Raw genomic sequence first — 13,736 nt, 5'->3', positions numbered from 1 at the left:
CTTCGCCCAGTGGACCGGAGGTTCCTCCAACGTGGGGTGAAAGCTGCAGGGTAATCAGCAGCCACCCGTTTCATGGCGCGCGGGGTGTCGCAACCAGACAAACCCCCCGTGGACGCGTTTGCTCTGATGCCATTCAACATTGTGACGAGGAGACCCATCATATATCGAGACACGGCACGGCAAGGCTTGCTGCTCATGTCCGCAGCGCCGGCGTTGATTACTTCGTCCGCACAATGACTTCTTCTTACGCCGATTGCGTAGCTTGTCTACGGACCTCGCTATCCTACCTCGAATCCTCCGTCGAGACATTAGAGGATGGCGTTTCGGATTTTCCAAGGCTGGGCGGTGTCTTGAAGACAGTGAGGGTAACTATACTCCTTGTCCGCGGGCCTGGGAAGCGTGGAACTGATGCACAATCTTGTCCAGCACTATGAACTTATCCCCCAGTCCACTCTCGCAGCAGCAGAGTCTTCCCTTCGTGATGAGATAGGGCCCCATATCGCCCTTCTCCTGTCTCGTGCCGACGCCCAAATAGAGCGACAGGAACGCCGTATTGAAACGCTCAAAGCACGCGCCGAACTGCAGCAGGGCAGACTTGCTGACGACGGGAGTGCGTCCTATGGCAAGGCCAAGAAGGCGAAAGGACGCATCTTGAGTGGCGAAGACAAACTACGCGCGAAGGCGGTGCGTCAGAGAAAAGAGGCAGCGCGGTACGGCGTTGAGAGGCTGGAGTTGCAGGTACTGCAGAAGGAGAGGGAGCTGAGAAAACGCTTGGATGAGGATGGACGACAATAGTCACGCTGACAGGATGATGGTTAATCTGAGTTTATGATACCCTGATGTGAGATATCTGTTTCTGACTTATTTGACGTCGTGTGCTTCTTGGCATGGTTTTCACGTGGAGCGATTGATCTGCGAGCTAGCCCCTGTCTTAGCACTCGCTTTGATCCGATCCGATATCGAGGTAGGATCACCGATTGGCATGCAAGGCTGGAACGCCGCAATGCTAAGGCCAAGAGCAGTGATCTGCACAAAACCGCAACACCAACCGGCACAGTCCCATGCGGCGGTTGTAGCATCTCCATGCGCAAAGTCATGCTTCGATGCGAAGTGCACTCGGGCGCCGTCCACGCCTGACCGTCTGTTGTCCCTGCTCATCCCAAATATACTCCGTCAAATACAAGCAGGTGCGTAAAGTGTTCCTGGACCCAAAGCTGCATAGAAAACGCACGTCGTCCGTCGCCAATACTTGACTCAAGTCAAGACGTCATGCGCTGCGAATTCGAAAACAAAACGACCATGAATAAAAGAGAAAACCAGCAAGACCGACGAGTCTTTTTTTCCACACACGCATCCTACAACCATTCATCTTCTTGTATTTCGTTGCTCATAACAGGATGAGGTAGTTACTAGGCGCGATACCCGTCTCACCACTCTCTTTGCGTGCTTGCCACCACCGTCCGCTGACGTCTGATACTTCAAGAATCTCGTGTTTTGCAAACGAGATCTCGTTGGCGTCCTCGGGGTTGGCCTCGTAGCTGTAGATGGCCTTGGCGCGATAGGGGTATTCGGTAGGCGGCACAACCTCGGTATCAGCGCCGGGCGAAGCGGAAGGCTTGGGAGGCTGATTCGAGGAGCCGTAGGCGCCCATGCCAGAATTGCGCGCATTGTTGGCTTGCGAGGTGTTTCCAACGGGCGAGGGGTTCTCGAAACCGTTGAGTTGGGCAGAGGTCGTGTACATCTGAGGGGGCTGGACAGAGTTGGATGTCTCGGGGCGGCCGGTACCTCCGTAGGCGTTCATGGTTTGACGGTGCATGGTCGCAGACTCCTTGGTCAGAGCGAAAGAGTCGAGGAAAGCACGAGGAGTCGACGAAGGCGTTGACCCAAAGTAGAAAACCCAGATCATCTGCGCATCATGTTAACGATATGGAATCTTGTTCGCAACGCGAAGACGTACCTGGATCATGCTAAGAAGAACGAAGCCTGCAGCAGAAGCTTGCCTAGCGCCATCGCCGCTGTTGTAGATCAGCGGCTGGATCGCAATGCTGGTCAAGACGACGCCAGCAGCGCAGTATGCTGTGAGAGCGACATGATAGGTGTGAATAGTGTCACTGGACACGACCACAAACACCATGATGTTCAGGAAAAGGCTGTACATCGCGGACCACCATGGGAATTTGTAGTAGTCGTTCTCCCCAGACTCCACTGCAACGGCGATGAAGCCTGCAAAGGCGATAATCCAAGCCAGCATAGAAATAGAGATTGTCGCGAGCGCGAAAGGGTCACCCAGGATATTGCCGAGCTGGATGCCCTTCCTCCGGCTACCGTAGCCTCTGTGGTCCATTTTCTTCAGCGAAGGCGAGCGCAAAGAACCGTAAGGCATAAAGTAATGAGACGCGCGTCACAAATACTGTGAACGGGCACTAGGCGACGGTTCAAGCGCCTCTGTGGCTTTGTGTCCGGCGAGTGCTGTTGTTGCCTCCTGTTGTGAAAGTGTGCGCTCGAGTCGCGGGAACGTGTTGGAATTCAATGTGTTGTTGAGTCGGTACGTCGCGATGCGGTGCGAGGGTTGTACAGGCGCGCAAGATGTGGCAACGCGCGTAGATAGGCCTTTCTCGTGCGATCTGAATGGTCGAAATGAAGACGGGGTCTTGAGGTAATTTGTGCGTGGGTTGAGGCCGTGAGCAAAGTTGATTACAAAGGGAGCGATTGAACTGGACGTCGGTGACGAAGTCGTGGCAGAGGCGCAGGATCGAACGTCGTGATTGAGGGGGCTGGTTGGTTGGTTGGCTGGCTACAATGTCTCGCTCTGTTCGGGTTGCGTTACGGTCAGGCTCAACGACTGTGACTCCTTGGGTGTCTCGTCTGTGTTCTGCGTGCCAGAGCTGAAAACCAGGCGGCAGGGGCGAGTAGAAGGAGGGTGAGCGGCCTGTTTCGGAATCCAGCGGGTGGAAGTGTGTCGCTTTGACCAGCAGCGCGATTGTCGCGATTCGACGTAGATGCGACGCGATAAAAGAGATGTAAAGTAAGTACGGAAAAGAGCGAATGGAACCGTCCTGGGAAACGAGCGTTGGATGAAAGGAGAAGAGGGCGCAGTGGGAGAGAAGAAGGGGGGCTGGCCCGGGTGACAGGAGCACACGCTGCAGGACGCCTTGCGATTGCTAGAGAAGGATTCGGGTTAAGACTGGACTGCACAGCAGCGGGAGAGCTTAACTAGAAGGAGAGGAAGAAGTCAAGTGCACTGATACCCTGATCAGCAGATCTTTGGATGAACATGAAAACACGAGCTCCAGCCGTCTTACTGTTAAACTACACGTAGTTCACGTGCAGGTCCTCGAGTCTGTTCAGTTTGCTTCAGCTCAAAGCCAGGCCCCAGTTATGGGCGTTCTTTGGGTTGGAAATGAAAGGCTGCTGGCGCGGCGTGTGCTGGCCTGGGCTCACCGTCCGCCGCACGGTACGCAGTACACCATCAGATCGGAGCTTACCACTGCGAATGTTGTCCGGTCGAATCAATTTGCAGTGCTGCCTGGACATCGCCTGACGAACCAAGGGCTCGCAGTTGTGCCTCCTACATGTACAGTGATCTGGACTGTAGGGACAGGACGACTGATGGCTACAACGCACCGTCACTCCCTCTCCTCATCACAGCCTTAAGAACATGAGACGACATCCTATCTACCTAAGCTACACAGGAGCCTCAGAAGTCGAAACTTGTGGCCCGGCTTGACTCTCGGCCGCTGCAGGGGGTTAACGCGCGGCTGTCGACAGTCGTTTCACAATTCTTCAGTCTTTCTCGCTTGTTCTCGCACCGGCATATCTAGACCAATCGGCGGGCGGATACGGTATCCAGTGGAACCCTCGCCTGCTCATTCAAAAAGTCCCACGCTTTTACACGCATCAAGTGGTGGAGATGTCGTGAAGCCTGAGATCGTCGACGATCAAGAAGCCCACAACATCTGCGGAAATTTATAGGTTAACGGACAGATCGTCGGGTTCTCGCTATTTTGACTTTCGGAAGCGTCGCATGCTGTTCAATAGACGACGCGTTGCCGACGCGGATGAGTTCCTTGCCCCTGGAACACATCTACCAACGCCAGTATGTTCGCACTGTGGCGCACAACCCCTGACGGATCTCTATTACACTCCGTATCCATCCGTGCTCATCACTCTCACGGCGGAAGATCACTGGGCCATCAGGTGTAAAAGGCTGCTATTGACATTCCATTAAAAGGAGGAGAATATTCCCAAAAGCCGATAGCGCCTGCCAAACGCAAAAAAGAAAAGAGGATATGTGCTGTGGTGGGTGTCTAGTATGTCTCGCCCAGGTCCTCTAATTTCTGACCTTTCGATATGCTCGGTCGTCCGATCGCGGCCCCTTGGCTCGTCCTGCGGCTTCCACTCTGCCGCCGAGCACCCGGCACTGGTATCGAGCTCGTAGGTCCAGCTATGCTGCTTGTGCTCGCTCTTGGGTCGAATTTTGAGTACATGCCCCTTCGGCTGGGCGTTCTGAACTCGCCGTCTTCATCCTCCTCTTCTTCGTCCATGCGGCTTACGCTGCCCGAGTGCCCATGATACGCCCCGCTCATAGACGAGCGCGGTCGTCCAAGGGGCGTGCGTGAGCCACCTAGCGACGACCTTGATAACGGTCGTGGCGGTGCCATTTCGGTTCTCGACGCTGGCCTAGCAGACGACATACTAGCACGTGAACTAGGTCTGCTGATATCGGACTCCGGACCCCTGTTTGGTAGAGGGCCATAGGATAGCCTACTGACCCTGGATTCGCTGAGCCGGGGAACGTGGCTCTTTGAATGTTGCGAGAGATGTGGGTTTGTGGGTGTAGTCTCGTCACCTGCCACGGACGATGCCGAGGACCCAATGGTCCGCTTCCTCGAACGGATAGTAACCGTTGAAGGAACACTGGGCCCACCGCTGACGGACGAGCGAGGCGAGGCGCGAGGAGGTGTGTAAGTAGGCGCTGGAAGCTTCGAGCGAGCATTTTGCACACGTGCTTCGAGGCGCTGCATCTGGGCAGTGAGACTTCGGATGTGGTTGAGAGAGTTGGAGTTCGGGATCTTGTGGGTTGTGCTGGCGCGAGCAGTGACAGACCGGTGAGCAGGCGTACGCAACGGCGGGTTTCCTGTAGATGGGCGGCTGCTGATCGTACGGCTTCCTGGAATCTTCGCTGACTTGGTTTTTGTGGTCTGTTCGACCGAGGGGATGCGTGTCCTGCGCAGAGCGCTGGCCGGAGTTTTGGCCGAGTCGCTCTCGCCTCTCTTGGGCAGCGGCGCAGAAGCGTCAGACATGGGAGGCGACGGTGGATCGTGCTCGGAGAGGTCGTCGGCCAGCGACATGGACTTGCTGTCGGGCGGCGTCGTGACGAGTGGGGAGCTGGCAGTTGAATGGGGTGACGATGGCTCGACGCTGCGATCAAAGGTGGGTGACTCGGGCACCGAAATGTCGGTCGAAATAGTCGAAAGATGGCGCGCCTCTTGCTTCTTGATCTTGTCCTGAAGCAGCTCTGCCTCAATTTTGAGGTCCGAGTACTCCTCGCGCAAGCGCTGGGCTTCGACACGCATCTTCTCGCGCTCCTGCTCGCCTATCTTAATCTCGTCCTCCATCATGACAGCCCTCTCGATCGCTTGGTTGTATTTGGACTCAATATCCTCCAAGGATGAAGTGGTGTTGCGTGCTTGGCGCTCGTAGTCGTCATTCGCGACTTCAATATCGCGCAGCTTCAGTTGCAAGCTGCGGTTCGTGTCTCGTAACGTCGTGATCTCCTTCTCGAGAGAGGCCTGTGCTGAAGCCGCCTCGGTCTTTGATTCTTTGTATTTGCGTTTCCACTCTTCGACTTCGTAACCCAAAGTTTCGGCCTTCTCCTGCAGAATCCTTTCTTGCTTCTCTGCCCTCTCGATATCCTTCTCAAGCTCCGCTTCTAGCTCCTTACTCGACTCTCGGAATTCGGCGAGATCGGCTTCGAGCTGTTCGTATTGAGACTTGTACCAGGAAAGTGCGTCCGAAGAGGTCGCGCCCTCGCCAGGTGGCGATGAAGGCGGCTCAGCCATGTTGTTCGGTAGTAGAGAATGTAGATTGGGTCGTACGGCCTGGGTGTCTCGAAGTGCGCAGGGGGGAGCCTCAATAGTAGAATCGTAATCGTTTTGAATTATTGAATTGAATAGTCGGTAGGGTGGAAAGGAAATGGCGGTGGTGATAACGTATTGGGGGTCTGAAACAACAAAAGGACTTTGTAAATAAGGAGTGCCGACCAGTGAGGTCGTTGGGTATCGTGAAGCAAGAAGTAAAAAAGAAGAGTGATAAAAAGGACGAGCAATCGTTTGTCTAACGACTTGAGCTGTCAGTAGCAACGCATGAAGTGGAGTGCGCATCATCTTGCTGGCGCCCAACACAAGGGGAATCACTCACTGGTTGCTCGGCCCCTCGCTCAGTGCTAAGGAGAAGAATGCGCCCAAATCAATTTGGCAACTGCGACCTCTCAAATGAGAAAGGGCAAGAGCCAAACTTGCTGATCTGCTTGACCTAGGGGTTAGTAGTCGTCTTCGCGAAGCCGCGGAGCCAAGGGGCGTCTTGAGCTCTGCTGCGCTACGTCGAGAGCCGTTGCATTGATGAGGATGGAGAGATGTTTTGGCTCGTGACGGAGTCCATGTTGATGCAGACGCCCTCCGCCTGAGCGCTACTGCCGTAAAGGAAGCAACGACCATTCCTGTTCTGGACTAGCGCAGTCTCTTCCTAAGCAACGACCCCTACGCCTCTGAACAGCTGGTCACGTGCGCCCCCAACATGTATGATATGTACAGTTCGATACGGAGCATCTTAGCAAGCTGCGGAAAATTGGCTGTGGTCCATGAGAGACCATAACGTTACTCGCTCATCTGTATTCATCATCGCTCTAATTACAAAGCTCTCTCTCGCGCTAGGCAAGTCTGTCTGACCTTATGCCGCCCTCCTTCAATCCTTCGTCGTTAGTGGGGGTATTCGTCGCTCGTCATTATGAATCGTCAAAATCAAGCCACGGCGGCTCCAGGCCTCAAGACCTCGTTCTCTTCGGACACTGCCTGTCCGGGCACACCATCGTAGTTTTGGAGCTGCTCTCCCACCAGGTATGCATCGTCACGCACCTGAGCCCTCAGACTGTCCAATCTTCCGCCCATCTGTAGAAGCCACCTCAAGGTCACGACCATAAGTGCCGTTAAAGGATAAGATGCGCGGTAACGCATCATCTTCTGCACAGCAACTTGGTTAGGATCTTGACTGTTCAGTATTTTGAAGCCACCGCAACTCTCGAACAGGCCAACGAGAGCACCGGGAACAAAGATTGCCCAATATGCCACAATGAGGCTCGGAATGACAAAGGCTTTAGTCAAAATTCTGATGTTGGGTTCGAACCACCCGCGTCGAAGGACAGAACGTAGAGCTCGGGCAAACCGAGTATTTCGGGCGAGCGAGTTGGTCATCTTGACCGCAAGACGCATATACAGCAAGCCAAGGGTCCACGCCTCAACAATGCGGATGTTGTGTTGGCTCGAATCCTTCCCAACACGCAGAGCAGTGCTTCTTGGGGGGTTAAGGAATGTATGAAGAGGTATGTTGATGTACAACTCGATCAAGGCAGCCATGACAAGCGGGCATACGACCAGTATATATGTGTACGTGTAGAGAAGCCCTGCAAGCCGCGTGAAAAACCGCACAAGATCAGCAGGCCTTTTGTAGAGTGCAGTTAAACTGTTGTCCGTGGCACATTGTTGAACAGAATGCATGAGGCTTTTGGCGTGGAACAAGCCGTATGCAATCAAGCCCATGACATGGATACCGATACAGAAGGCATATATGTCGTTTGTGCGCACGAATGAGGGCAGGACCATTTTGAACATCATGCGTCCCAGTACCAGCGGAATGATGGTCAAAGACACGCCGGTAACGGCAGCAAATGTCCAAATGAACATGATGAACAAGAAGATCCGCGTTCTGAACCATGGTGGGATATACACCGTCTTGAAGTCTGCGGTGCCATGGAGGCCCTCCACGCGTCGGCCACCCTCAAGTCTACCCCGATCATCGACAGGCAGGAATACTTGTGTTGGTTTCATGATTTTGACCCGATCAGATGCAGGCGCTTTGACGAATCTGCCGTCAGGCACTAGCTGACCTGATCTGACAAGAATGCCTTTGGCGTCTCGCAACATGTGAGTTTCGCGCGCGTTGAGCTTGGGAGGGTTCGTGTCCACGCCATCCAAAACCCGGCTGAGGGGATTGGGAATGACCTGAAGCTGACTCGAGTCCAAGCCCACAAACATTTTCCTCAATACAGACGCATTCCTATGCTTCGAGTCTGCAGTTATGTACAGGACGCCTTCCTCGTCGATCCGGCGCTCCCCGAATATGAAGTTGGTAAGACGCAGTATACGGGCACTTTTGCGGAAGCACCACTTGTACATGAGCTGGAGGCCGTTGCCTGGCTTCAAGAGTCGGAAGGCGAGGGGCATGAAAAAGTTGTAGAAAAGTAGGTCAACCGGAAACTCGAGAACTGGCTCATTCGATGAGTAGTGAATTGGCAGGATGCCAGGCGCAGCCGCAGCCAAGCCCCATACCACGCCACCCAAGCACACAATGACCAGGCCACCGTAAACAAGGGCCGAAAACATGATCTTGCGAAGTTGGTTGATGAGGTTCCTTTCGAGTACATCGCGCACAGGATGGAACTCGGGATCGTCAGGATCTCTAATAAAGTCTACACCGGTAAGCTCATGTTCGCATCATAAGTGGAAGAAATGGTCACTTACACAAGACGCCGGGTCGCATGATCTTGCGGCACATGGAGACAAACAAGGCAAAATGGAACATATAGCCCGTGCCCACGAACCAATGTATGAAAAGCGATGTCCACGGGCTTTGGTATGTAAACAGCCAACGGGAGGCGATCGAAGTATCCTTGAATAGTGGCAACAGTGCGCAGTCGAGCAGCATACCACAGTACAGAGGAAATACAAGCATCTCGATGCTGATGATAGTGATGACCTTCATAATGCCACTAGCCTGGTTGATCACGTCGATTATGGTGGCCTCAATGTCACCCATCGCGGTGGTGCGGGCCCTGCGAGTGCTGAACTTATGGTACAAAGCGGCCACGCCGAAGAGCGTCAAGTAGCCAGCCAAGATAGCCCAGGTGATGTCCGCAGTTGACCATGTAGCATGTCTGAGGTCCAACAGCTTTATCTCGTAGTGGGGAATGGCGCCAATGTTAGCAACATGCTCTTTCCAGTTGGATAAGTAAGCATAAGAGTTCGTGGCGGAGAATTGGAGCCGAGAAGCACGAAGACCTGCTAGGAGCCGCCTCAGTGGTGTCGGGTCGTTGAAGATTGCGTAGATGATGTCGACAAAGCAGGCGGTGAAGGAAACGACAAGTTTTCGAATGCTGATGAGTGCTTCACGGCTGATGGCCGACCAGTATCGCATGCCATGGTCTGTTGCTGAGAGGTCGAAAAAAGCTTCTTGGCTGAAATCCCAGATTCTGGACGCAGCATTGACGAAGAACGTGTAGGAGATTTTACGCCCTCCGACAACATTGCCTGCGACTGAATCTCCCAGTATGCGAGTCATGGTGAACATGTCCACGAGATTGAAGACAACCCATGACACAAAGCCCCCAGCAAGGAAGCAAAAGTCCTGGAGAACGATGGACACGCCATAAAATATGCGAACTATGCGCACAGGCCTTGCAAGCATCCAAATGGTTATCCTTCCGAGATTGAACGGGACGAAGACAAACCCAAAGAGAGCTGCTTGCACGAGAATTGCGCAGAATATGACATTCTGGAAAAGATTCGTGATGGGACCTCGCATGCCGAGAAGTTCCATCACGCCTTCAAAGTCTTCCATGTCCTCAATAGCTTCAGGATCGAGGCCATCATCTGCATCTGCATCGGCAGCGCGATCTGCAGCGCGGAAATCGAGATGCGGCCCATGATCTGGCTCGTCAAAATTGTGGCCATTGTCGCCTACTGCAGCGCCTGCTTCGTCTACTAGCGGCATATCCCTCCACTGCGCATGATCGGGATCATCTTCAAGATCGACGACAGCATCAACTGCTGCCTGATCAGAGTTGTCAATATCCGCCCACATGAAATCGGCGACCCTGTCCTTAACCGGTCGGTTTGCAGCAGGCGGAGGTTGCGGAGTGTCTGGCTCAGTTGCATGAGAAGATGATGGGGTGGGTGGTTCGCGCCTGAGGTCAATGCTATTGCGAGTGGCGCCTTGCCAAAGCGGGGATTCATGCGCCTCTTCATCACTTCCCGTTTCTTCGTGTGAGCCAACTTCATTGACGTTTGGCTGTGCGCCGTAAGCTCCATCTGACGTATCGGCGCGAGCGATGTGCTGTCTTCCCGAGTCTTGGCTAGCCGAAGAGCCTGCATCAAAAGACCACGTGTTGTTGGCAAGGGGATTGATGTTTGCTTGTACTTGCGGTCCGTCAGAGACTGATCTTGGACGCGAGGGCCCTGCATCAATGTTGGTGTCGTTGGTACGAGGCATATCATCAAGACTCGCCATCCATGGCCGGCCGTGTGTGTACTCCAAGATATCCAAGTCCGCATTTGACTCGCTCTGAGAGCAGTCAGGGGTCGCAACTGCACCACTCGAGCGACTGTCACTAGATTGGTTGTTCGAGCCTGTGTCCTCGGCCCACTGAGGCTCTTCAAAATCAGCGCCGTCGGCGAAGACATTGACAGCACGATGGGCCCCATGCCCTTCAGCTGCACCCATGTGACCTTGTGCTGTGTCATCTTCGTTTGGCGGTGGATCGTAGAGGCCTGGATCCACATCATCGGGCGTGTCGCTCTCGTTCCCGTCCTGCAGAGGAAGTTGTGCAGGCTCAACAGCAACTCGGGGCTGTGCAGGCTGTTCAGCATCCAAAAGGCCAGCCCGGATGTTCAAGAGTTCCGGTTGTTGTTGGACAACGTAATCGCGTACGAGAATGACGAGAATGAAACTGACCATGGCCACAATCGTGAGAATTTGGCCTTCGAGTATGTTGATAAGGCACTGGTTCAACTGAGGGCTGCGGGTGAGGCTTCGGAGGAACCTGACGTCGCTGAGAAAGCTTTCAGCAATGTCACTGTGCGCACGTACAGGACGTGGCACAGATGGGTTCAGCACATGCGCTGATGTCAGTTCAGCAGGAAGTGGCAATCCCGTAATTTTGCACCAACATCGCAACAAGAGCCCCGACAGCGTCTGACTTCCTCCCCAACCCATCATTTTGGCGATGTCTCCGGCTGGGGTGGTCGTTGGGGCGTAGAACGGGCTAGCAGGACACATATCGAGACCCATCAAAGTGGACGAGAGGTGAACCACGCCGGCAGAGGAGTCGGTCCCGAAAGACGAATCCGGGAACGAGCCTGTCCAGTTCTCTTCGCTAAGCCAAAACATAGTTGCCCAACCTCGCCGCATGACATACGGTAGAGCAATGAGCCAAAAGCTGCATGCAATGAAACCTCTGAGCCAATTGAGAGAATTCTCCAGGACGTAGCGTGAGACCCGATCTACAAAGACGAGAATCGGCACATGGTCTGGCATTTTCGGATCATAGTATTTGGTAAACCGGTAAGGCGTTTTGCACAGCTCGCAATACTTCTTCTGCGAATGGGCTAGCCAGTCCATCAGGCAGTTTTGGTGTACATGCTGGATGCTGCCACTGCATCGGCATGGGTGGTATAGCGGATCATGTTCGTCACCTTCGCCTCGGCAGATTCGACATATCCCTAGCATGGTCTGGGGCTCGCGCTGCGCCCTCTCGGGCGTGCTGTTTGTGTGATGTGAGGTCCATGCAGAGGACTTGTCCTCGCGAACATCTCTGCCTAAGAAGTCGTCCATGGCTGGCGTGCTTGTTTGCTTGCTGTGGCTACAGCTCGGTCGTGTTCGCACCGCAGGAGTAGCGGGCCTGCCCGCGAGGGGCGTCACTGACGAATGTTGCTCGAGAACGATGCTGCGAGCGTGGCGCGCGAGAAAATCCCGTTGGTATGCGGCCGTCTCCGCTCGAAGGCACAGAAGCTTTCAGCGCCCAAGTTAGATGCCGCGACACGTTGAGCGGATCGACTCGGGCGGCGTCGAGTTTCGGCTGCTGTCTGTGTTTGGATCGACGGGACGACTGGGGGGCACCCTGCACAGTCTCTTAAGGCGAGTTTATCGTCGAAACTTGTTGCAAAAGTACTTTGCTATGTATAAGGCTAGCAATGTAGGGATTCGGTTTCAAATAGAGAAAGTAAAGTGATGGTGGAGGAGAAGTTGTCCGCGTTGGCGGTCTTGATACTATTTGCTCTAGGACGTAGCTGCGTAAGTCCGCCTCTGGTAGTTCACTGCCGGGTACTGGAGTCACCTGGGGGTTGATTCGCACAGGACGCTAGGCCTTTTGGGCTTAAGGCAGGAGCCAACCTCCTGGGGCTTCAAGTGCTTGGGGAACAGCAGTCATGTGTCCAGAGTCCCAAAGGTATTTATTAGCTTCCAAGGATCGAACATGGATATCGAATCGATGCACCGCAATCTTGCTACGACTGGTCTACCGATCAGTTCAGAGCTTCGTGGGCGACACTTCTCTTCACCGCGGTGGTCTCAGCTTGAGCGCTAGATTAGCACCCTGGGCTCCTGGAATTCAAGGTAGATACGCACCACCACAATGCCCTCCACCAAGAGTCGAGCAGCATTATCTCACGTGCTTTTTGGCATGGCCAGCTTCCGCGAATCATCGCAGAACACTTTGAACTCCATAGTCTCCTAGACGATATATCGCAAACCCTCCGCCATTTCAAAGCCTCTCAGCCTGGTGTTTAACATGATACCGGACCCATGTTTGAATTGGGCGCTGATACAGGGTCTGTCCGCGGGTAAAGGTTTTGCGGAGTCGCAGCGGCCGCACGTGCAGATTCTTGGTCCCTCTTACCACAAGACAAATAAATAATAAGGGAATACCTGGTACAAGTGTGTGGTTATCGGGAGGGCGCCACTCCGGATGCTTCTCTATAGGGTATGTGTGACCTCTTAGCAAGAGAACAGAGCCATGGGACGGCGGCTAACAGCGAAAACCAGCAGCTTTCATCCTAGAGTTGTTGATAGCATCGTAAGCTGGCGTAGTTCCCTTCTAGCGGTATCAGAAGCCTTATGAAAACATCCGCCAACTACAACCCACGAATGGCCTAGCGCATGATGCTTGGCCCAGGCTTTGCTGTTGCGCAGTTCTGCATATCTATCTGATCGAGGAACGGATTTCTTCGAGAACGGTCGGACAGTGCTTTCTTCGAAGCGACGTGTGTCTACTCTGCATGATCCCCGAGAAAGATTATTATACGTAATATTGGAGGCTGGAGCGGACTTCTAAGTAACTGTCTTAGGTGTTGGGAAGCAGCCTTGTGGTGGCTTGTCTCACATCTACCAATCAAGACCTGCAGACCAGGCTTCAGAGCGTCACAGCACTGGCACGAAAGTGCTGCACTGCTGCTGAAAGCCCGAAACTGGCTTCTAATTATGACGTTTTGGCGCCATGATGACATTGTGGAGGCAGCAGGAGCGACAATCACTTGCACCTGCTGCGATAACACAAACCTGAATCGGGACTCAGCACAGGCAATTACTACCGTCCAAGATCCATCAAGATTGACCGATTTTCTCTCCATCGACCTACATCCTTTGATAATTTTCTTCCATCGCCTCCGTCTCTTAACTTCCAAACCAAG

The 13,736-nt window shown here is 53.8% G+C and overlaps 4 protein-coding genes across 4 annotated transcripts; 1 reads left to right on the top strand and 3 right to left on the bottom strand.

Moving 5' to 3' along the window:
* Nucleotides 1-233: 233 nt before the first annotated feature.
* On the top strand, nucleotides 234-795 carry J7T54_007003 (DASH complex subunit SPC19; the record flags this gene model as incomplete). The annotated part of the gene is made up of 2 exons (XM_051509713.1): nucleotides 234-365; nucleotides 427-795. 2 exons carry the CDS (start codon nucleotides 234-236, stop codon nucleotides 793-795), a joined length of 501 nt encoding a protein of 166 aa, XP_051366217.1.
* A 592-nt stretch (nucleotides 796-1,387) lies between these two features.
* Nucleotides 1,388-2,344, bottom strand: J7T54_007002 (uncharacterized protein; the record flags this gene model as incomplete). Its single annotated transcript, XM_051509702.1, has 2 exons — nucleotides 1,388-1,906; nucleotides 1,958-2,344. The coding sequence occupies 2 exons, from the start codon at nucleotides 2,342-2,344 to the stop codon at nucleotides 1,388-1,390; spliced, it is 906 nt and encodes a 301-aa protein (XP_051366216.1).
* A 1,825-nt stretch (nucleotides 2,345-4,169) lies between these two features.
* On the bottom strand, nucleotides 4,170-6,062 carry J7T54_007001 (Nuclear distribution protein nudE-like protein; the record flags this gene model as incomplete). The annotated part of the gene is made up of 4 exons (XM_051509691.1): nucleotides 4,170-4,185; nucleotides 4,343-4,511; nucleotides 4,554-4,680; nucleotides 4,773-6,062. The coding sequence occupies 4 exons, from the start codon at nucleotides 6,060-6,062 to the stop codon at nucleotides 4,170-4,172; spliced, it is 1,602 nt and encodes a 533-aa protein (XP_051366215.1).
* Nucleotides 6,063-7,019: 957 nt separating this feature from the next.
* J7T54_007000 (ERAD-associated E3 ubiquitin-protein ligase-like protein) lies at nucleotides 7,020-11,883 on the bottom strand (the record flags this gene model as incomplete). Its single annotated transcript, XM_051509680.1, has 5 exons — nucleotides 7,020-7,066; nucleotides 7,134-7,238; nucleotides 7,826-8,743; nucleotides 8,796-11,101; nucleotides 11,468-11,883. 5 exons carry the CDS (start codon nucleotides 11,881-11,883, stop codon nucleotides 7,020-7,022), a joined length of 3,792 nt encoding a protein of 1,263 aa, XP_051366214.1.
* Nucleotides 11,884-13,736: the final 1,853 nt, after the last annotated feature.

This window comes from Emericellopsis cladophorae (genome assembly GCF_022114955.1).
Source record: "Emericellopsis cladophorae strain MUM 19.33 chromosome Unknown NODE_2_length_1295279_cov_118_880017, whole genome shotgun sequence".
In the NCBI taxonomy this organism is placed as follows: Eukaryota; Fungi; Ascomycota; class Sordariomycetes; order Hypocreales; family Bionectriaceae; genus Emericellopsis; species Emericellopsis cladophorae.
This window is presented reverse-complemented; position numbering and strand designations above follow the sequence as displayed.